A 24,762-nucleotide genomic window follows, 5' to 3' on the forward strand; every position below is an offset into this window, starting at 1 on the left:
GATCATGCCATTGCAAACTGGCTTAACACCTAGGTGCCAATTCCGATCCGGTAAAAAAATTCCCCGTCCGACTCGTATCCGGATTTTTTTCCGTCCGAATCGTCAAAGTAGCGTACAAACTGCCAAGTACGATTCGAACGGAAAAAAGTCCATACGAATCGCATTGGGAAGATTTCCCCACACGTCCTCGGGTCGGGAAAAGTCACCGACACGTCCCCGGGCGAGAAACCCACCGTGCGGAAAAATAAAGTCCGACTGCGCAAGTACGATCCCTCCCGTCCTCCCCATTTCACAACCGTACGCAAAAAACACCGTCCGAACCGAACTCCCATAGCAACCATGGAGACATGTGCCCGCATACGCGCCGAACACCCCACCACCCCCCGCCCGCGTATGTACGCCCCGAACCCCCACCCGTGTATGTACGCACCAAACACCCACCCGTGTATGTACGCCCCCGAACCCCCCCCAGCCGTGTATGTACGCACCGAACCACCAGCCGTGTATGTACGCCCCCGAACCCCCCCCAGCCGTGTATGTACGCACCGAACCACCAGCCGTGTATGTACGCACCAAACCCCCCCCCCAGCCCTGTATGTACGCACCGAACCACCAGCCGTGTATGTACGCCCCCGAACCCCCCCCAGCCGTGTATGTACGGACCGAACCACCAGCCGTGTATGTACGCACCAAACACCCACCCGTGTATGTACGCCCCCGAACCCCCCCCAGCCGTGTATGTACGCACCGAACCACCAGCCGTGTATGTACGCACCAAACACCCACCCGTGTATGTACGCCCCCGAACCCCCCCCCAGCCGTGTATGTACGCACCGAACCACCAGCCGTGTATGTACGCCCCCGAACCCCCCCCAGCCGTGTATGTACGCACCGAACCACCAGCCGTGTATGTACGCACCAAACACCCACCCGTGTATGTACGCCCCCGAACCCCCCCCAGCCGTGTATGTACGCACCGAACCACCAGCCGTGTATGTACGCACCAAACACCCACCCGTGTATGTACGCCCCCGAACCCCCCCCCAGCCGTGTATGTACGCACCGAACCACCAGCCGTGTATGTACGCCCCCGAACCCCCCCCCAGCCGTGTATGTACGCACCGAACCACCAGCCGTGTATGTACGCACCAAACCCCCACCCCAGCCGTGTATGTACGCACCGAACCACCAGCCGTGTATGTACGCACCAAACACCCACCCGTGTATGTACGCCCCCGAATCCCCCCCCCAGCCGTGTATGTACGCACCGAACCACCAGCCGTGTATGTACGCACCAAACACCCACCCGTGTATGTACGCCCCCGAATCCCCCCCCCAGCCGTGTATGTACGCACCGAACCACCAGCCGTGTATGTACGCACCAAACACCCACCCGTGTATGTACGCCCCCGAACCCCCCCCCAGCCGTGTATGTACGCACCGAACCACCAGCCGTGTATGTACGCACCAAACACCCACCCGTGTATGTACGCCCCCGAACCCCCCCCCAGCCGTGTATGTACGCACCAAACCCCCACCCCAGCCGTGTATGTACGCACCGAACCACCAGCCGTGTATGTACGCACCAAACACCCACCCGTGTATGTACGCCCCCGAATCCCCCCCCCAGCCGTGTATGTACGCACCGAACCACCAGCCGTGTATGTACGCACCAAACACCCACCCGTGTATGTACGCCCCCGAACCCCCCCCCAGCCGTGTATGTACGCACCGAACCACCAGCCGTGTATGTACGCCCCCGAACCCCCCCCAGCCGTGTATGTACGCACCGAACCACCAGCCGTGTATGTACGCACCAAACCCCCACCCCAGCCGTGTATGTACGCACCGAACCACCAGCCGTGTATGTACGCACCAAACACCCACCCGTGTATGTACGCCCCCGAACCCCCCCCAGCCGTGTATGTACGCACCGAACCACCAGCCGTGTATGTACGCACCAAACCCCCCCCCCAGCCCTGTATGTACGCACCGAGCCACCAGCCGTGTATGTACGCCCCCTAACCCCCCCCAGCCGTGTATGTACGGACCGAACCACCAGCCGTGTATGTACGCACCAAACACCCACCCGTGTATGTACGCCCCCGAACCCCCCCCAGCCGTGTATGTACGCACCGAACCACCAGCCGTGTATGTACGCACCAAACACCCACCCGTGTATGTACGCCCCCGAACCCCCCCCCCAGCCGTGTATGTACGCACCGAACCACCAGCCGTGTATGTACGCCCCCGAACCCCCCCCCAGCCGTGTATGTACGCACCGAACCACCAGCCGTGTATGTACGCACCAAACACCCACCCGTGTATGTACGCCCCCGAACCCCCCCCCAGCCGTGTATGTACGCACCGAACCACCAGCCGTGTATGTACGCCCCCGAACCCCCCCCAGCCGTGTATGTACGCACCGAACCACCAGCCGTGTATGTACGCAACAAACCCCCACCCCAGCCGTGTATGTACGCACCGAACCACCAGCCGTGTATGTACGCACCAAACACCCACCCGTGTATGTACGCCCCCGAACCCCCCCCCAGCCGTGTATGTACGCACCGAACCACCAGCCGTGTATGTACGCACCAAACACCCACCCGTGTATGTACGCCCCCGAACCCCCCCCCAGCCGTGTATGTACGCACCGAACCACCAGCCGTGTATGTACGCCCCCGAACCCCCCCCAGCCGTGTATGTACGCACCGAACCACCAGCCGTGTATGTACGCACCAAACCCCCACCCCAGCCCTGTATGTACGCACCTAACCACCACCCCACCAGGGAATGTACGGACCGCACCCCCACCAGTGCATGTACGGACCGTACTGACGCCAAAAAAACACGTACTGAACCCGGACAAACCATATTTACACAAGGAGAGTCAAGTAGAGTTTCCCCACACCACCAAACAGGCCCAACAACCCCACAAACATCACATACACTCACCTGCAACTGCCAAACTGCCAAACAGAGGCCCAAAACTCAATCACTCCTCATAACACACCCACACAAATTTCAAACACAGCCACACCCACGAATGGACCAATAAAAATGGACCACACACACAAACCATGAGCCTTTGCAACAGACCCACTGCTGCCAGAGCCCACAGACGACCCACACCACCATACTTGAACCTCACACTTGCATACCTTCACACAACCACCTACACAAACACCCCCTCATCACATTCACACACACACCTCCACTACCACACCCACACACCCACAGCCATCCACACCCACACCCCCACAACCACACCCCACGCCATGTCCACCACCAAGAATCCAAAGTTCACAAAGGAGGAGCTGGAGATCCTTGTCGACGAAATCCTCAGAGTCGAGCCACAGCTCTTTGGGACATTGGTCAGACAGACCAGCATATCCGAAAAAACCGCCATGTGGCAGAGGATCGTCGATTCTGTGAATGCTGTTGGGACAACCAGAAGGACCAGGCACGAGTGCCAATCCAGGTGGTACGATCTGCGGAGGACGGTCAAGAGGAAGATGACTGACAATCACAACCAGGGGAACATCACTGGAGGAGGGCCGCCCCCCAGACCGGTACAATACCATCCCTGGGAGGAGAAGGTGATGTCCACGCTGGCGGTGGAGGGACTACACGGACTGCCAGGACTCCCAGACCCTGGTGAGTACACAAACAACTCACCTCACATGGGGGGGATGCCATACACAATCAATCATGCATGCCACCCCCCCCAAGCCACCACCGGACACAACAACACTCCACAAACACACACATGCCACTGGCACCTCCATGCCCCATGCATCAATCAGGGCCATGCCAAGTCACAGGCCACACAAAACACCAACACAACACAGGATGTGGTCGATGCTGGGAGTGGGGGCAGCAAAACTAACATTGAGCAACTCACAAGCACACAACAATGCCCTCAGCCCATATGGCCCAGGGCACAGCCATACAAACTGTGTGTACCCACACAGTACTGTCTTGCCTGCAAATGATGGCTGCCATGCAGGATGCCATGGGTCTGAAGGCACAATTTGCACATAACAGCAGACAATGAAGATGCATCGCTCTGATAGAGTCTCAGCACACACCGCCACAGCAGCAGCCTACACTCAGACACACTGCCCAATGGGTGCCCGGAGAACAGGGACTAACTCACATGAACAAGCCAATGGCCATTCAAAGACCGGCTAACTGTGTGTGCCCAGGAAGCTGGCCTGAGGTGACAGAGAGTGACAAAGAGAGGGAGGGAGAGGGGGAATGAGAGGGAAGGAGACAGAGGGGGGACACAGGGAGACAGACAGAGGGAGGGAGTAGGGTGACAGAGGGAGACCGACAGAGGGAGGGAGGAGGGTGACAGAGGGAGGGAGGAAGGGAGACACAGGGAGACTAAATCACCCTTGGGTGGTGTGGCCATGTCCACTCGTCAGCCGGTGGACTGTGTGCATGCAGACCAGGTCTGGCAGTGCCTCAACCCCCCCTTCCGTAGATGAAGACCGGTCCATGTGTCAATCTGTGCACGAGTCCATCCGTGCTGCAGGCACAGACCTAACCACACACCCAGTATACCCACCCACCGTGTCGGTAAGAACCCTGTCACAAATGCTTCAGTCCCCTACCTGCAACATCAAATTGCCTTGCCAAAACACCATTTGGCCACGTACAGTGCAACACGTAAGGCGCCTCTGCATGGCTCGCTACGCCCGCACACCACACTGCTGACTGTGTACCCAAATAGATGCATCAACTAAGATTGTGTCTCACACATGCGTAAAGCCCTGACAGCTGTGGCCAAGGGACATAGCCATGCACAAGTGCACTGTGAGAGGAATGCAGGACAGATCCAACTACCCAGAGGAAGAGTGCCAAATCAGAAATGCATGCAACATGGATGCCACATGTGACACTGTTAACATTGTCTCTCTCACACACAGGTCAACGTCGACGAACACCCCCCAACACTGGGGGGGAAGTCACACAGGACCAGGCTCCGCGGGATGATGACCCCACCGCCAGCGATGACTCTCACCACTCCGTGGATGACCCAGACCAACCTGGCCCCTCTGGTGTCCAACCACCTGCAGCACCTGCGTCAGGTACAACTGTGCCAACCACCACCCCCATTCCTGCCACATCCCAGGAGACGTCCAGGAGCCCTGCCCGCACACGACCACCCAGCCAGTCTGCCCAGGAGGGACACGGTCCTCCGGGCACCCAGGAGGAGGCAGGCGGCAACGCAGATGCCATCCCTCAGGGGTCCCGGAGACCCGATGCACCCACAACGGCAGGCCAGGTGCACGTGGGCAGGGGTGGCGGGAGTGGAGGACGGCGGAGGCGCGAACCTGACCAGGCAGCTCAGGACCCGGTAGTGTCCCAGGTCAGCAACATCCTGGATACATACCGGCGTGACACCAGGGGCATGGACCAGATTGCGTCCACCCTCAATGACATCAAGGGGACCCTCCAGGAGATGAAGACCCTGCAGTCCCAGCAACATGCCTGTCAACTGCAACACCAAGGAAGGATGGAGGATAGACAGGCTGAGCTCGTGGCGGTGCAAACCCAAATGACCGGTGTACTCCGTCGGATTGCCGACAACATGGGCAACCCTCCCTGTGGCACCAGGCGAAGGCCATTACCAGACACAGGGAGGGATCAGGAGGAGGAGGATTCATCCGACGGAGCGTCACAGACATCGTCACGGACTGCTTCCGAGGGTCCCCGCAGGAAGGTGGGTCGTCCACGAAAAAGACTGTGAGAGTCAGCAGAACATCACCATCTCCCAGGTCACCTGGCCTGGCACCTGGCCCTCTGGCCCAATAGCAGCACATGACATTCTCTGCCACATGGACTTGCTGGTCACTGTCTGACCTATGTTGACGAAGACTGTGGCATGGACTCTGACATTTTGCTACGACAAGGATACCAACTCCCCCAGTGAACTTTGGATTCTACACTCCCGCTGTGCACCTCTTGTCATCCCCACAAACCCGTACCCCACCACAAATAAATTAATCACACTTACAAGATGATGCCGTGATTCTACATTATTACAATACATGTGTGTGTCGTACAGTCAAAGCATGCCTGATCTCAGAATTAACTCCAACCATCCAAACCGTGGGGTCGCAGTCTTGCCCAGGACACACATGGGTCCCAATGTCTCATCTGATACAGACATGGAGTACCAAACTCACCTGTGCTGGGCCCAACCAGCTGAGTGGTTCCCGCACAACTGTGGCTACAGACACATTCAGGGGAGCAACAGTCATGCGCAGAGGTCAGGGATCATGTGGAGTGACCTGGCTTGCCGCTCCCAGGTATGTCTAGACATGTGTCCCTACAATGTGCAGCATGCTTGCGTCAGGCGGATGTTGAGAATGGTGGCTAGGCCAAGGTTGGATGCATGGAGATGCCAGAATGCAGTTTAGGATCACTGTGCCACATGGTTGTGTTGGGGTTGTGGGCTGCATCATGAGTGTGGGCGTGGATCTAGAAGGTCATCCTTCAGCTGGCTGTGAAACATTCCCCCCATCCCGTTAGGACGTTGATGTGGCCTGGTTGCCCGACGCAGTAGCAGAGCTGTGCAGATGCACTCCGGATATGGACAAGTACCATGGGAGTCGTGAGGCACATGTCCGTAGACTGCAGGGTAGGATTCTACACAGATGTTGTAGTTTCCCTGGGGGATGGTCTCTCTTGCCTTGAGGTGGATGGAACTGTGCATCTTGTGCATAATACAGTTCCCACTCCCTGACAAACCCCTAGCATCTTGTCACTCTACACATAGACACATATGCACCACCTATGAAAACTATGCCAGACCTGCGGCACGCACAGTGGCAACAGGGCACCATTGACAGGGAAGAGGCACCTTGGAGACAGAGGGACAAATTTATTAGTCATGTGTGTTGGAATGACAATGATACTCTGTCAACACATACACAGGTCATGTGGATGTACATGTGGGAGCAACACTGGCACCCCCCATTGCAACACAGATGCTGGCATCCCATTGACCTGGCACACAAGTGACGGATAACAGCTAAACACCCCCTGCTGCCACGGAGAGGCCGCTATACACCATTGAGGCCCTGATGGGGCAATCACACACCATGTCAACCCGGTGCAACCTGTATGTTTCCGAGGCCAGTGTTACACACAATGATGGCCTCATCACAATCCCCAATCCCCTGCCACATGACAGTCACCAAGTCTGAGCATGGCTCCAGGTGAAGCCTGCCCCATGTCATGTTCCCCATGTAGGATCACCATGTATGCAAATGGAACACACATGAACCGGAGAAGTGCACACAGACTACAAACAATTCACACACCCAAAACGACGTGAGGCATCCCTTACCCTGAGGAGATTTCAACACTTGCCCGTGCATGTGACGCTGAATCAGCACATGTCGCTGTGTTCATGAGGAGTAGCAGGAGCACAACAATGCCACCAGCAGACAGCATGCACATGGACCTGTGGAAGAGAGACACACAAGGATTCAGCACAAAGGAGCACATCCGCAAGCATGTACTTAACACGTATCATGTTGTTAACATGACAGGTGACAATGATGACCCTCAGACAACATCCTTCCATTGCGCCATCACTTGAGTGACACTTCAATACACACCACTGACTCACTTGGCAGACATGCAGATGGACACACACATTGCAACACATGCCACACACGGCCCAATGCGTGCACACTCAGACACTGGAACTCACCACTAAGCAAAGAAGTTGCGTATGAGCCGACTCCGCATGTCCTCCACAGCCTCCTCCTCCTCCACATCACTTGCCCCGTCACCAAGCCCTTCATCCTCCACGGGTGGATGGTCCTGGTCATCTTGATCCAGTATGAGTGGAACAGCTTCCTCCACTGCCATGTTGTGCAGCATGCAGCAGACGATGATGATCTTGCACACCTTCACCGGGGCATATGGGAGTGCTCCGCCGGTCTTGTGGAGGCACCGGAATCGGCTCTTCAGAAGTCCAAACGTCCTCTCAATGACTCTCCTGGTCCGCCCATGTGCGTTGTTGTAGAGGTGCTCGGCAGCCGTGCTGGGGTTGCGGACAGGCGTCATCAGCCATGGCATGTTGGGATAGCCAGCGTCCCCTACAAGGAAACATCATGGACAGAAGTGTGTCAGCACAGGCAGTGAGATTGGAAGATGACGCCAAACACTGAACTGCCAGAGTCTACCCACCAACAATACATGCTCGCTCGTTCCGCAGCTGCAGCATCATTTCTGGCACCCTGCTACGCCTCATGATGAAGGCATCGTGTGCTGATCCTGGAAAGCGAACACAGACATGTGAAATCACCATGTTGGACAGACACACCACAAGGGCATTAATGGAGTGATAATGTTTGCGATTCCTATACACCACCTCCTGTGCCTGTGGTGGTACCAACGCAACATGTGTCCCATCTATGGACCCAATGACATGGGGCATCCCTCCCAGGGCATAGAACTCACGCTTGACATCTGTCAACTGCTCACGATTTGGGAATTTAATGTACTCATCCAGGTGAACCAACATGGCCTCTAAGAAATCATGCAGAACACGGCTGAACATCGTCTGGGACATGCCCCCGACATCAGCAATGGTATGTTGGAACGTACCCGTGGCAAGGAAATGTAGGGCTGCCATCACCTTCAACTTGGGTGTCAGTGCACTTGGATACCTGTGGCGCGGGAGGAGTTGTGCTTCCAGCCGGCCAGTCAACTCATCAATCAACCGTTGGCTGAATCTGTAGCGGCGTATACAGTCCCGTTCATGCAGGGCAGCAATGTCTGGCATACGTCGAGGGAGAGGCGGAGCCCTGCAGTGAAATGGAAGGAACACCTAAGAGTGAGCACTGTACAACAACATCGTCAATGCACTGAGCACATGTTACACAGCCAATACACATATGCCACGTTGTGAGTCAGGTCTGTGCCACAGTTCCTGGACACGAACGCCAGTCAGGTTACACTCCTACCAAGGGACAGCCACTAACGGAGGGGGGCAAGATCACGATGACATGGCATGAGACTAGCTGTGGGCCAGTGTAAGTGAACATGCACACGCATCACAGGATTCACAGACATCCACACATGTGCAGAGGTAGTATGCGTATGGTACAGACAGGTAGTTGGATGCGATATGCACTGGTCACATGTCATAGGAATAGGACAGGCCACACACATTGCCTTTGAGGAGTACATGTCGAGACAGAACATACATAGGGAGCATGTGGATATGTACTTGTGTTGATACTCCGTGTAGTTGGATACATACACACCTCATGGCAAATCACATATGTGGGCTGGTGTGCGGAACAGTGTGCCATGCCCATCGACACACAGACACATGTTGGCAGCAGCAACTGCTGACACATTGAATCACACACCTACAGCAAAATCATGGAAAGACATGCCACACACATGACATGGTTGCAGCATGCAACGCAGCCATACACGTGTCATATGTAATATTCCGTGTACCTGGCATCAGGGGACAGGTGCGGGTGTCCGTGACTGGGACATGCAAGTGACTCATGGCTCCACTAGTGTGTACGACATGCACACATGTCAAAGGAGTGCAGGGGATGTGTGGTACAATGCGCACCATCACACACGACATGTGTACACAGCTCATCGTACATGTGCTTTGCCCACACCTCAGGGGTAAAGTGCCACATCACATCCTGACACACCTGTGTCACACACAGGTGGTATTGCACAGACAATGCATTGGTGTCCACCCTTGGCAATACCTGTCCGCTCCATTCCTGTCTGTGTGCCGCCTGTCACCACTGACAGTTGTTATACGCACCGTACATACGCTCGGAGCGCGTGTATAGGGTCCCTGGGCCAATATTGCCGCTGGCGTATGCGTACGCCACAGTAGTACGGACTGTACACGCGCTTGTGCGGTCCGGATCACAATATGGGCGCTGGCGTATGCGTACGCCACAGTAGTACGGACTGTACACGCGCTTGTACGGTCCGGATCACAATATGGGCGCTGGCGTATGCGTACGCCACAGTAGTACGGACTGTACACGCGCTTGTACGGTCCGGATCACAATATGGGCGCTGGCGTATGCGTACGCCACAGTAGTACGGACTGTACACGCGCTTGTACGGTCCGGATCACAATATGGGCGCTGGCGTATGCGTACGCCACAGTAGTACGGACTGTACACGCGCTTGTACGGTCCGGATCACAATATGGGCGCTGGCGTATGCGTACGCCACAGTAGTACGGACTGTACACGCGCTTGTACGGTCCGGATCACAATATGTGCGCTGGCGTATGCGTACGCCACAGTAGTACGGACTGTACACGCGCTTGTACGGTCCGGATCACAATATGGGCGCTGGCGTATGCGTACGCCACAGTAGTACGGACTGTACACGCGCTTGTACGGTCCGTACTACTGTGGCGTACGCATACGCCAGCGCCCATATTGTGATCCGGACCGTACAAGCGCGTGTACAGTCCGTACTACTGTGGCGTACGCATACGCCAGCGCCCATATTGTGATCCGGACCGTACAAGCGCGTGTACAGTCCGTACTACTGTGGCGTACGCATACGCCAGCGCCCATATTGTGATCCGGACCGTACAAGCGCATGTACGGTCGGTATCACTGCTTGTGGGGTGCCCTAGGGCGTGGAACGCACCGTACCTGTGTGTAAATGTATGAAAACACATAGGGGACACATGAGGGACAAGTATAAGGGCCTAAATGCCTGATGGTTGCCATGGAGACTGAGTTAAATTTTTGAATTTGAGCACCAGGTGCACAGCAGAAGTCAGTTTGAAAGAATCTACATTGTTGCAATGTGGATGTTGACTTGACATCATTATCAAAACTGAAACCATGCAAAGCCACACACTGGGGTAGGTTTGAAGGGATTGGATGAAACGTAGGATGCTAATGTGACTGACCAATCAATCTGTACTCCTATACATGAACAGGCCAGCCAGGCATATATAAGGCAGCCAGGTCCCATGAGAGAGCACTTGCCTGCACATCCATTCATCCATGACCACTGCTGCTGATAGTGATTCCTCTGGCACCATGTCCAGGACTGTGGAGAGGTCACAGCCATTCACCCAGGAGGAGAACCTTGCCCTGATAGATGTGATCCTCCCACAGTTCCAGAGCCTGTATGGTCGACCAGGGGTTCAGGTGAGTGCAGACTCCACTAGCTTAGACTGTGCCCCTTTTGTGTGACAGTGACTTCTGGCATTGTGTCCATGTGTGACAGACATGCACTGTTGTTTGGAGTGGGTCCCAGGGTGTGGAAGGCCTCATGTCACCCATGCAGAGCATGCTGTGTTTCCTGTGTGCACTCCTCACTTGCATAGTGCCTACTGTGACAATGAATGCAAGGTGCATGCCACATTCTGCCTGCATACTCCTCCTGGGGATGTTGTTTCCACAGTCCTGATGTGATCCTGTGTTCCCCCCAGTGTGACAGGTGTCAGTACCCATGGATGTGTGTTTGTTCAGTGTACCTGTGCTGTGAGTGTCCAAAGGCCGTGTTCGTCCCCTGCACATTGGTGTGTGTGTTAGTCCCCTGTCATGTGGGTGAGTGCATATGGGGAGTGTTGCACACAAGCAGCATGAGGGATGGATATGGCCTGGCCATCGGATGTGAGCAGGGAGCAGTGCTGTGTGCATGCCGTGCTGAGCCAGCCCCACACCTGTGACACCCCCGTCTACTGGCACATGGGCAGAGTGAGGTGTGTACCCGCAGTTGGCAATGCCATGTGATTGTCCTGTACCTGTGTGTGTCTGTGTACTCTGCTGAGGTAGCATCAGTGTGCTGGGGCAGGTGACTGCTGTGAGGTGCTGTACATAATCCTGGTGTAGCCTGTGAGGCACAGTGTGATCCCTGGTCAGTGAGTGTGTGGTACCCCTCATGCCACCCGTGTGCTTCCACTGGCACGTAGTGCATTTGGCCTTCCACAGTGGATAATGTCCCTATGACAAAGGTGCAATTAGTTGCATGCATACCATGGCCTGTTCATAATGAGGATTGTTCTATATGTGTGTCTCTGTGTCTTTGCTCATGTGGATTAATGTATTCTCTCTTTTGCATCCTCACAGGTAGGCGCCATTGCCAAGGGGGAGATCTGGAGGGAAGCCGTCAGTGCCGTGAGGGGTACAGAGGGTCGGAGGCGGAGCCTGTCTCAGGTGAGGAAACGCTGGCAGGACATCCGGTGCTGGACGAGGAGGATTGCACGGCTCCTGCTGGGGGACTCACCTGAGAGCCGTAAGAACCGTGGCCGCCGTCGTCTGACCCACATCCAGAAGCGTGTGCTGGCGGTGGTCTTCCCCGATATGGACAGGCGCCTACAGGAGAGGCAGCAGCAGGAAGGGGGTAGGTACATGTGTGTCAGTTGTGTGTCCCCAGCCAATGTAAGTGTGCAGTTGCATGGATACACTGCCAGGGTTTGATTGTGCAGTGCGTCAACTTCTCCACAAAGTAGCACAGTGCTGTTCTCACTCCCTCCCTTCCCCTCCTTGCAATGTGTTCCCTGGTCTGTCGCCACTCTTGCACAAGGTTATTTATGCAGGCAGTTCATGCAGGTGCCCTATGCTATCAGCATCATGTGTGGGGGTGATGTGCCACAGGTATGGGGACCTTGCGTGTGCCATGGCCAATTTCAGTCATTGTGGTGTCCATGTCACTTGGCACTGATTGTGAATCACGACATAGGGGTGTGTCTCCAAAATGTACAGCCTTCCAGCATGCATGTCCAATTGTGTGCCCTCTGACATGATGTGCCTGAGTGGGAGGCCTGCTAAGTGCAGGGACGGTTGCTTAATTTGCAGTCATGTCCATCCTGGACCATGGAGGAGTGTGGGCACTACTGTGCCCTGGGGCACCTCTTCCTAGGTATCATGTGCGTCATCCAACAATATGGCCATTCACTGTGTCTTTGCCATGGGTTGCGTAGGGTGGCATTGTACCCTGGGCTCAACTGTTAGGACCTACAGGTTGCTACATGTGTCCACTGTACAGGGGGACCCATTTTGCTTGTGCATACTCACAGTGGGCATTACCTGTGTGTGTTGTTGAGACAATCTGATGATGTTTGCCTGTCAATGATGTGTGGACATGGCCACCAGGGGCTGTGTGTTTACAGTCATGAATTAGTGGAGGCCATGTGTTTCCATCCCAGAGTAAGAGGTGTACATACTTTCTCCGTCTCAATGAGATTGTCTCAGGTGTGGGTGGTTTGTGCGTACAAGGCCTACATGTCAGAAGCTTCATCCTCCTTGCTGGGTTTAGCCTGTGTGTGATGTTTGACTGGACATACGCTCAAGGTGCAGTGACCCTGTCATGTGTGGCCTGGTTTCATGTATTGCCTTTGCAGCATGCGGCAAGAGTAAATGGATATGATTCATGCTCATCCCTTTTTGACGACGCAGTGTGGTGCAGGTGCTGTGCACATTTGTCCCCAGAGGCTGACTCCTCTCTAAAATTTCAGGTGCAGTGATTTGCTGTTGTGTCATGATCTCCATTGTGTCTCAGTGGCATGGTGGGTAGAAAAACTGTGTGTTCCATGGCCTACATGTGTACATTGTTTTGTAGGTGTTACTCCTGTTGCTTTTCAGGCTATGCAATGTGACCTATGTATATTTGACTCATGTGACATAAGTGTACAGGTGTCTGATTTTCTCCTGTCTCTTCACCTTGCCCACAGCATCGCCGGGGGACACGGAAGGAGACACTAGCACGGACCGGGAGGAGAGATTGAGCACCAGTACCAGCAGTGCTGTCCTGTCTGGCACATGGAGTGGCACGGAGGCCGAAGGGAGTGAGGCGGAGGACCTGTTGACTGCCAACACAGACTATGACGCAGACGGGTCCGAGGCTGAGCTCCCAGAGGTGGCGGAGTCTGCCCCCCCAGCTGATGGCAGCCCTCCACATCCCCCCGCCACCTCAGGTTCCATCACCGGCCTCCCACATGCTCGTGGCCCTTCCCTCCGTGCTCGGTCCCCACATGTCTCCTTCCTGCCAGGCACCGCACCCCCTGCCCCTGTCACCACTGCTGCGGTGAGTGCGGAGTCTGTGGACATCCTGAGGCAGTTGCAGGTTGGTCAGACTGCGATGCTAAATGTCCTCCATGCCCACACCCAGGTGCTGACCCAGATGGAGGCATACATGGAGGGCATGTCGGCTGCGCAGTCTGACCAACGGCAGTTGCTGAGGTCCATAGACTCCACACTGACTGCAGCACTGGATCTCCTGCAGCGCTGCGTAACACCCCCTACCCCTGCCCCATCCACAATTCCCACTCCCGTGCCTGTCCCACGCACATCCAGACGTCAGCGTGCACGCACCCCAACAGACACAGGCACCACACCACCAGGGAAGTCGAAGCGCACACCTCCTGTCACGCACACACAGGGTGAGGAAGGCACACCCACTGGGTCGGGGGGGAAACGTAGAACACGCAGCCACAGTGGGAGTCCGCATTCCACACAACCCACTCCCTCCAAATCCACTCCCCTTAGCTCTCCTGGCCAACAGTCAGTGACAGCATCATCCACTGCGAGTGTGCCCCCCAGCCCCAGGATGACACCACCCCGCAAGCGGTGGAGGCGGGACCCGGCCAGGGGAGTTGAGTCCCCCACCCTGTCCACACCCTCCCCCAGTGGCGCTGCGACCCATCCCTTTGCCCCCCCCCCCTCCTTGGGGCCTGTGGTTGGATTGGGTACGGGGGAGTCGCTGGGGGAACTTGCCGACGTGTGCAGCGCCATTCTGTCCTCCACCTTTGGCGCTGGCACCCCCCCTGTGGCAGATTCATCCCTCCCTGCACCCACAACACCTACCCTTTCCCCTCCTGTCCCTGCGGTGCCTGTTTCCACCCTCCCCCCTGATGCCCCCTCTTCTGTGGATGAAATGGACTTGTGAACTGTGCAGGCAAGCTAGGGGACACACGTCCCGATGTGTACCCCCCCCCCGGACATTGCTGCTGGGCTGGCCCATGGCCCTTGTACATAGTGGACATTTTCTCTGATATATTTTCCTGCTGAATAAAGCCTTTTCTTTTTGTTTTGCACACTGATGCTTTCCTGGACTTGCTGTTGGTGCTGGTGCTCCCTGCGTTGGGGTGGTGATAATGTGTTAGGGGTCTGTGAAATGTTGGAGTGTGCTGCTCATGGGGTGTACCCTGCCATCTGCGTGCCATCACAAAGGTCTCTGCAAATGGTATTTGGTCATGTTTGCTCTCACTGTATGGTGACATTGTCCCAAGGTGTGTTCCGTCCTCTGTGGCCCAGGCCATTTTTCCTGCAGGGTGTCTCCCAAATGCTGTGCTGTGCTGTGTCTACATTTCCTGGATGTGTGAGGGTTGCCTTTCAATATAGCCATGCTGGCTCAGCGATGGCTCCGCCTGCATCTGGGGTATCACCCTTGTAGGTCACTGAACTTGTTGATGGGGTATATTGTCCGATGTCTGGGCACTGCTGGGAGTGATAGGTACACACCCCTCCTGTGTCTGGGCACTGCTGGGAGTGATAGGCACACACCCCTCCTGTGTCTGGGCACTGCTGGGAGGACCCTGCACCCACCCCTCCTGTGTCTGGGCACTGCTGGGGGTGTTTTGCACACCCCATTCTTATAGCAGGTTCGGTGCGTACATGCACGGGTGGGGGTTTGGTGCGTACATACACGGGTGGGGGTTCGGTCCGTACATACACGGGTGGGGGTTCGGGGCGTACATACTCTGCTGGGGTGGGGGTTCGGTGCGTACATACACGGGTGGTGGTTCGGTGCGTACATACACGGCTGGGGTGGGGGTTCGGTGCGTACATGCACGGCTGGTGTGGTGGTTTGGTGCGTACATACACGGGTGGGGGTTCGGTCCGTACATACACGGGTGGGGGTTCGGGGCGTACATACTCTGCTGGGGTGGGGGTTCGGTGCGTACATACACGGGTGGTGGTTCGGTGCGTACATACACGGCTGGGGTGGGGGTTTGGTGCGTACATACACGGCTGGTGTGGTGGTTTGGTGCGTACATACACGGGTGGGCGTTTGGTGCGTACATACACGGGTGGTGGTTTGGTGCGTACATACACGGCTGGGGTGGTGGTTTGGTGCGTACATACACGGGTGGGGGTTTGGTGCGTACATACACGGCTGGGGTGGGGGTTCGGTCCGTACATACACGGGTGGGGGTTCGGGGCGTACATACTCTGCTGGGGTGGGGGTTCGGTCCGTACATACACGGGTGGTGGTTCGGTGCGTACATACACGGCTGGGGTGGGTGTTAGGTGCGTACATACACGGGTGGGGGTTTGGTGCGTACATACACGGCTGGTGGTTCGGTGCGTACATACACGGCTGGGGGGGGGTTCGGTGCGTACATACACGGGTGGTGGTTCGGTGCGTACATACACGGCTGGGGTGGGGGTTTGGTGCGTACATACACGGCTGGTGTGGTGGTTTGGTGCGTACATACACGGGTGGGCGTTTGGTGCGTACATACACGGGTGGTGGTTTGGTGCGTACATACACGGCTGGGGTGGTGGTTTGGTGCGTACATACACGGGTGGTGGTTTGGTGCGTACATACACGGCTGGGGTGGGGGTTCGGTCCGTACATACACGGGTGGGGGTTCGGGGCGTACATACTCTGCTGGGGTGGGGGTTCGGTCCGTACATACACGGGTGGTGGTTCGGTGCGTACATACACGGCTGGGGTGGGTGTTAGGTGCGTACATACACGGGTGGGGGTTTGGTGCGTACATACACGGCTGGGGGGGGTTCGGGGGCGTACATACACGGGTGGTGGTTCGGTGCGTACATACACGGGTGGTGGTTCGGTGCGTACATACACGGCTGGGGTGGGGGTTTGGTGCGTACATACACGGCTGGTGGTTCGGTGCGTACATACACGGCTGGGGTGGGGGTTTGGTGCGTACATACACGGCTGGTGGTTCGGTGCGTACATACACGGCTGGGGGGGGGTTCGGGGGCGTACATACACGGGTGGTGGTTTGGTGCGTACATACACGGCTGGGGTGGGGGTTCGGTCCGTACATACACGGGTGGGGGTTCGGGGCGTACATACTCTGCTGGGGTGGGGGTTCGGTCCGTACATACACGGGTGGGGGTTCGGGGCGTACATACTCTGCTGGGGTGGGTGTTAGGTGCGTACATACACGGGTGGGGGTTTGGTGCGTACATACACGGCTGGTGGTTCGGTGCGTACATACACGGCTGGGGGGGGTTAGGGGGCGTACATACACGGGTGGTGGTTTGGTGCGTACATACACGGCTGGGGTGGGGGTTCGGTCCGTACATACACGGGTGGGGGTTCGGGGCGTACATACTCTGCTGGGGTGGGGGTTCGGGGGCGTACATACACGGGTGGTGGTTCGGTGCGTACATACACGGGTGGTGGTTCGGTGCGTACATACACGGCTGGGGTGGGGGTTTGGTGCGTACATACACGGCTGGTGTGGTGGTTTGGTGCGTACATACACGGGTGGGGGTTTGGTGCGTACATACACGGCTGGGGGTTCGGGGCGTACATACCAGGGTGGGGTGGGGGTTCGGGGCGTACATGCACGGGTGGCGCTTGGGTGCGTACATACACGGGTGGGGGTTCGGGGCGTACATACCAGGGTGGGGTGGGGGTTCGGGGCGTACATACACGGGTGGCGCTTGGGTGCGTACATACACGGGTGGCGGTTCGGGGCGTACATACACGGGTGGGGGTTCGGGGCGTACATACACGAGTGGGGGTTCGGGGCGTACATGCACGGGTGGGGGTACGGGCCGTACTTCCACGGGTGGGGGTACGGTCCGTACATACCCCTGCCCACGCTCTGCGTGCCTGGGTACGGGCCGTACCCATGCCTTTGGTGTGTGGGTACGGTGCGTCCCACCATTGTTGCGGGCCGTGGGGTCCGCACCGTACACAGGCCTTGGGGGCGTGGCTACGGGTCGTACCACGCGTACCCCTACATGACCCCAGCAATGCTGGTACGAGCTGTACCAAGGCCTTTCTGACGTGGGTACGGGCCGTACCGCTATTGTTGGAGTGACGTAGGGGGACGCGTGGTACGTTCCGTACCCACGCTCTTGCGGCCTGGGTAGGGTACGTACCGGTTCGCGTGACCATCCACTTCCGTTGTGGCGGACGCTTGCGTTGCTGGCCTTGCCCCCACCCCCTGGAAGTGACCAGGCCCTGATGGTCAGGTATGTCCAGGCCATGTGTGATTTGGTACCATGTGTTGGTGTTGTGTGTCCTGCCCCTGCCCCCCCCTTTGCCCCTGGTTGTTGTGCTGACCTTCTGCGGCGTCTGCGTCGGTTCCTGTACGCCAGGTGGACTGCTAGGAGGGCAGGGATGGCACGTAGGTTCGGGTCCATGTCTGTTCGTCGCGTCCAGCTGCTCCTTGCGTGTGTCGTCCTGATTTCCCGGCAGTTTTTGGCAGCCGGTAAATATTTTCCGTGCGGGATGACGTCGGTTCGAATCGTACTTCCTGGTTCGTGAAACGTAGGCTGGATGCGTACCGACGTCACGTCGGCTCCTTTCAGGATCGGAATTGTGTTTAGTTTCTGTTCGGTCGGTGTTTTGTTCGAATCGTACGGAAATGGTGTTTCCGTATGAATCGTACTTGCATTTTCGGATGGATTTCGCACCGGGTACGAGTCGGACGGAGAAAAGGCTCCGTCCGACGGTTCGTACCCGGTTTTTACCGGATCGGAATTGGCACCCTAATGTCCAAAAAGACAGAAAAGCATATCCTATCTAATGCCTAGCCATACATTTCAAATGACTTTAACTGGATTTATTTTCCAGAATTGTTAGAAATCGGGTCTCTAGTTGGCATTAGTTTGCACCCTGTCCAAGTAGGGACCCTCACTCTAGTCAGGGTAAGCAAGTTACACGCTAAGAATGACCCGGGCTCACCCCCTTGGTAGCTTGGCCAGAGCAGTCAGGCTTATTTCCAGAGGCAATGTGTTAAGTATTTGTACACACACACACAGTAACACAGTGAAAACATCACAAAAGTACTCCACACCAGTTTAGAAAAATACCCAATATTCCAGTTTAGGAAAATACCCAATATTTTACTGAGTAAAACAAGACCAAAATGGTGAACATCCAGCATACACAGGTCAAGCAAGGAATTTTTAAAGATTAAATCAAATATAGCTTTTTAGAAAACAATGGCGCCAACGGGACACTCTAGTCTCGCTTGACATTGACGACCATACAATGTCAGTCCAGGGGCCCAAGAGCTGGATTTGGCACCACTTGGAAAGTAGTGCTCTCAGCAGAGGAGCCCAAGGTCTACAAGTGAAGTCTTTGATGGCCCCAAGACTTCCAACAGGAGGTAAGCACAACTCAAGCCCTTGGAGAAAATTCAGAAAGTAGGATGTAGAGAGCCAAGCCTAATCCTCTCACTCCCGAGACAGAGGCAATTGGCCAGCACAGCACATCAAACAGCAAAGTGGCAGCACAACAGCTCCTCTTCCTGGCAGAATGTCCTCTGTCCAGAAGTGTTCTGAGTGTATGGTGTCAGAGGTCCAGTACTTATACCCATTTTAGACTTTGAAGTAGGAAGCCTTCAAAGAAACGTCTTTGTAACACACAAGACCCTCTCGTACCTTGCCCTGGCTACAGACACACTACAGGTGGAGCCCCATTCAGGTGCAAGTGTCAGCTCCTCACTCCACTCTAGTTCAGGAATGCTCATCAGCCTGGTGATAGGCCATCAGTATATGCAGGACACACCTCAGCTTCCTTTAAGTGTGACTGTCAAGAGTGAATTTACAAAACCCAACTGTCATCCAACCCAGACCTGTGTTCTAGGGACAGGCATAGGCACAGAATGTCTAAGTAAGAAGATGTCAACTTTCTAAAAGTGGCATTTTCAGACCTGCAATTTAAAAACCTGCTTCATTAAAAGATGTATTCAAATTGTGAATCCAGAGACGCCACACTCCAATTTTATTTGCACTCCCAATTAGCAGATACACTTGCACGATTTTACCAAGCAGCCCCAATGCTAGCCTACATGAGAGATAGGCCTTGGTGTAGTGAATAATGAATTTTGTAGTTTTTCACTACCAGAACATGCTAAACCCACACGTACATGTCTTACTTTTCTAATACACTGCACCCTGCCCATGGGGTTACCTAGGTCCTACCTTAGGGGTGCCTTACATGTAATAAAAGGGAAGGTTTGGGCCTGGCAAGTGGGTGCACTTGCCAACTCGAAATGTCAGTTTAAAACTGTACACACCCGCCCTTCAGTTGCAGGCCTGAGACATGTTCGCAGGGCTACTCTTGGGTGGCACAATCAGTGCTGCAGGTGCACTAGTAGCATATGATTTACAGGCACTAGGCACACATGGTGCACTGTAGTAGGGACTTACTAGTAAATCAAATAGCCAATCATGAAGAAACCAAATACTATTACATTTTAGGCATAGAGCACTATCCCTTTAGCACTGGTCAGCAGTGGTAAAGTCCCCAGAGTCCTAAAGCCGGAAACAACGAAATTCAGCACACAGCCAAAAACAGGTCAGAAGCAAACAGACGGGGAAACTATGCCAAAAGATGCCAGGTCTAACAGGAATCATAATCGTAGTTGTTGGCTCATCGATGACTAGCTCATCGCCCCACAATTAAGAGTGATATAGTGCAGTATTTTAAGCCTCTTGAGTTCTCTCCTGCACATTACTGCAGCAAGATGTGTAAATGATCATATCGAGTAGATGTGATTATACCTTTATAAATAAATCCGTTTCAGTGAAGATGCGGCATGTTAGATCAAAGCAAATTGTGCATATAGTAGTATGACAATAAATGGACGACTAAAAATATATGATTGTGAGCTTTACTGTTGAAAGTTTGGCTTCATTCTAGAAATTAAAAAACATGAAACCAGTATATTCTTTACCTGAAAAGTGTAAAAGGATGAATGTTTCACAACTGATTGCCATTTAGTCTCTCCAATAATGATAAAAAAATCAGACCGTTGATGGTCTGGGTTCTACGTGACCTTTGTGAGCCTAATAGGAGAGTGAGCTGTCAATCTTTAACCAAACAACTTTTTGGCAATCAATACAGCGGAAACTAGTAACCATACATCACACCTTGGTGGAGTAGGACAAAATATATTTTATCATGATATAGGATAGTGTCATTAATGATTTGCTGTCCTGCCCGTAGACATTTTAATGTTTATACTCTGATAAAGCAATGAAAAATATGGGACATGTTGAAACCATAGATAAGGTAGGGTCTGTTTAGATCATGACCATTAGGTACAGTTCAATGCTTTGTCCTACACGTTTTGTTCTTGTTAGTGAGACAAATAAGGTTAAAAAAAAAACATTTTGCATACAAATATGTTTTCTGCACAAATACAGGCAGGTTGGCGCCAACGCAGGCCACATCCGATGAGAAGAGCCCTTGGGCAGAGAGTCTTGCCTACCCTCCGATTAATGATCCGTACGAGAAGTTTTAAAGTTCTTCCTTGTGTTTTTCCTCAATTTACAGTTCACAAAAACTAGAAAGCGAATAACAGTCCACAGATTCAAACACATAGGATTGATTTCACAAAGAAAGTAGGAAAAGTAAAGCAAATATAGCTGCCTATGTCTGCATGCACTTTTACTACTTTCTGGAATGCACAAACCTTCCCAAAGGTAGGCCTGGAACGCTGCTTCAGGCACATACATGTCTCTAGGTGTGCTTCTAGGAAATTGATGTGACGTTTCAAGCAGGGTCCTATTCCAGCTGTGCTGTAGCGCTTCGTAGTAGAGAACACTGCACAAGGGGAGTAGGATAACCTTTGCAAATACACGTTTTCCCTGTAGAGATACCCCTGATTGAGATCCACACCAAATCTGAGGATGATCCATTTCCCCATCCCACCTTTGAAATGGATTTGCACCAGCACTTAGCTAAACTGAAGTAAACATCTGAAATGTTCCAGGGTGAATAAGGAATGAGCGGAGTTTGTGCCTGCCAACATATGATCAATATTTATGGGCTTCAAAAACTGCAGAGGCTAAACACGAATTGTTATGACCACGTTTTCACCCACTGAGTGGTTTTTATGGGTGATGAGAAATCCTCACTCCTGGAGAAGATCCTAACAAACATACTTGAGTTTATTCCTGCCAGGAATTCCTTTGCGAATCCCTGGTAGGCATAACAAAGGTACACTCGGCTGTCCCCTTATATTTACAACCGAATTTACCTTTGTGTGCAGGGTCCATAGTGTGATTGAGAGCTATGTGCTATGAGTGAAACATACACATGTATATGTTAGAGGAGAATGTAGTTGGGGTTCTTCGTAAACTTTATCTCTGTGAAAAAGCCATGCTGGGAACTGCACAACTCCAGGGAACTTCCTTAACAACATGGTGTGTTGCTGTTTTTGCTGCTTACTGAGGTCCCAAAACACCTGATCATTTTACTATGCATCTCAAACGTTTTCTGTCATTTTCCTAGGGGCAACGTCAAGGCTGTCAAGTTCCTTCTTCCAGTGGAAATGGCGTCCTATTCTGAAAACCAAAAATGCCCACTAAACCAGGACACGAAACACCTGAGCACCATTATTGAAAAGGATCCATAAACTGGGATTTGTGGGGAAATTCCGACTGTGCGTTGGACCTTGAAATACATTTTGGTGTCATGCTTCACATTGCTGCTAAAAAAAAGGGGCTATGACAAAGCCCTGTGACTGGGATTAGCAAAACTGTTTCAGATCACTGACCAGCTCCTTGACAAGAAGACAGATGCCATTAAACACGCGCCAACTCTTGTCAAAGCGTTTGTCCGTCTTCTATATCGCTTGCTTCTTCATGCCACGACTTGCATTCTCTCAGGAACCAGTGTGTTTTCAACTTCGACGATCTACAGGGTCTTAAATAATTCACCTAGTCAGGAAACCTCGCTTGTTTGTCCGCTGCTGAGTTGTGTTCATAGCTGGCTGCACTGTAATTCAGGGAAATTGTGCATCTTGTAAATGGGTGCCACAAAATATTGTTTCTCTAGACAATTTAAACCTGACTTCACTAAGTAAACATATATGTATATATTTAAAGGTAGTGAATATTTGGTCTTAAACATAAGTATATTTATTTTAGCCATTTCAATGCGTGGCATCCTTCTGTATGCGTTTGACACGTACATTAAAGCTATATGTGTAACAGAGGACGTGGATCTTGTGATATTTTCGCCTCTTCGTTCTTTATGCGACAGTAAAAGAGTCAAATATGTTACATGCAGCAAATATGACTTCATCTTCCTAAAACACTTTGGCGGGTTGAACATTTTTCCAGACAGACCATCATCAACCCTATCGCTTTTTGTTTGTAGAAATGGCGACATCCTACAAATTCAGTATTAATTTATCACACAGTGGAGATCCCTATAGCAGCAAGGAAGAAGTACCCCATTTCCTGAATTCAAACGAATATCAGTAGGGCATTGTATTACATATTCATTTGAGTAGTGGTTCATCTTGTAATATGCAATTGATTTGAAAATAAATACAAGGACACATTTGTCTAATCTGGTTTAATATGGGTTTTTAAAGGTAAACTGAGAGGCTTTTTTGAGATAGATTTTTTTGCGCTTGTTCACACAACAGGAGCATCGACTAGTTAATCCTTTCTGCCGTTATCTTCTGTTGTTATAGCTTTTTAGCCCATGAAGAGAAACTATTGACTTCTCACACTTCTCAAAAAAGGATTGTATCCTTTTGTGAATAGGAAAACTGTGAGATTTGAATAAATAGTGTTATTCAAGCGTATGGTGTGCCACTACGCTGGCCTGTGCTGCCCCACGACAGATTTCCTTTTTTAGCAACTGGTGCCCCGACATGTCAAGACCATGGACTGTGTCTAAGTAAGTTTTCCCCACACTGTGATTGGTAGAGCAGAAAGGCTCGGCAGCATGTCCTATCATCATTTTCCTTCCTGCATCAGCCATATTGTAGGCTGAAAAGTAAAGACTCTGATAACGGTTACTTGCTGTACAGAGCCATGGTGTACGTGATCAATGTGGTAGATATGTGGATACTTAAAAAATGTGCAGGAGGCTGAGGTTTGTGAGTGAGGTGCTGTATTTGGGTTTGCACGTCAGTGGGATTTCGTTTGTGCCTCTCTTGTCCATGAATGGCCTTGTGCCCGTCTTCATAGGAGTCTGTCATTGGCCCTCAACCTGGCTAACGATCTTCTTCTCAGGAGCAACTGTGATCACTGACACCTAGTTACTTGGGACCCCCCTGGTCTCTGATGCGCCACACCAATATTTGGCCATTACTGACTTTATGGAGTGCACTCCTTCTGTAATGGTTGTGATTCTTGTCTCACAGTCGGCATTGATGGCATGATGGGAGCCCACCCCAGGCATAGTGCTGGCCTTGTCTACTGGTTTCAGGTTCTGGCATATGAGGGAATCACTGATCTAATGGAATCCACCTCTGGCAGAATGTTGGCTTAATGGCGGTTGTTCTAGTCATTTGGTACACACTTATGGCACAAGTGTGCTGTTCTCTGGCATAATGCTGACCCAGGAAGTATGGTAGTAAATATTGACATATTGTGGTCATTTATGGCATGATTGGGCTCCCCATTGGTAGAAGACTGGCTCTGGATTAATTGTGGTAAATTTCGTACACTCTAGGTATCTGAAGTATGATAATGTACATCTTCAGCACAATGCATAACGATATTATTTCCTGATATAGCATGG

The 24,762-nt window shown here is 53.2% G+C and overlaps 1 protein-coding gene across 1 annotated transcript in view; it reads left to right on the plus strand.

Moving 5' to 3' along the window:
* Positions 1 to 23,218, plus strand: part of CCDC195 (coiled-coil domain containing 195) — a 121,746-nt gene extending 98,528 nt beyond the window's left edge. The window contains exon 3 of the mRNA XM_085632881.1: positions 22,513 to 23,218. Within this exon, the coding sequence (XP_085489007.1) occupies positions 22,513 to 22,636 (124 nt within the window). The 3' untranslated portion in view covers positions 22,637 to 23,218. The remainder of the gene's footprint in view (positions 1 to 22,512) is intronic.
* Positions 23,219 to 24,762: the final 1,544 nt, after the last annotated feature.

The sequence above is a fragment of the Triturus cristatus genome, chromosome 11, assembly GCF_964204655.1.
Source record: "Triturus cristatus chromosome 11, aTriCri1.1, whole genome shotgun sequence".
Taxonomy (NCBI): domain Eukaryota; kingdom Metazoa; phylum Chordata; class Amphibia; order Caudata; family Salamandridae; genus Triturus; species Triturus cristatus.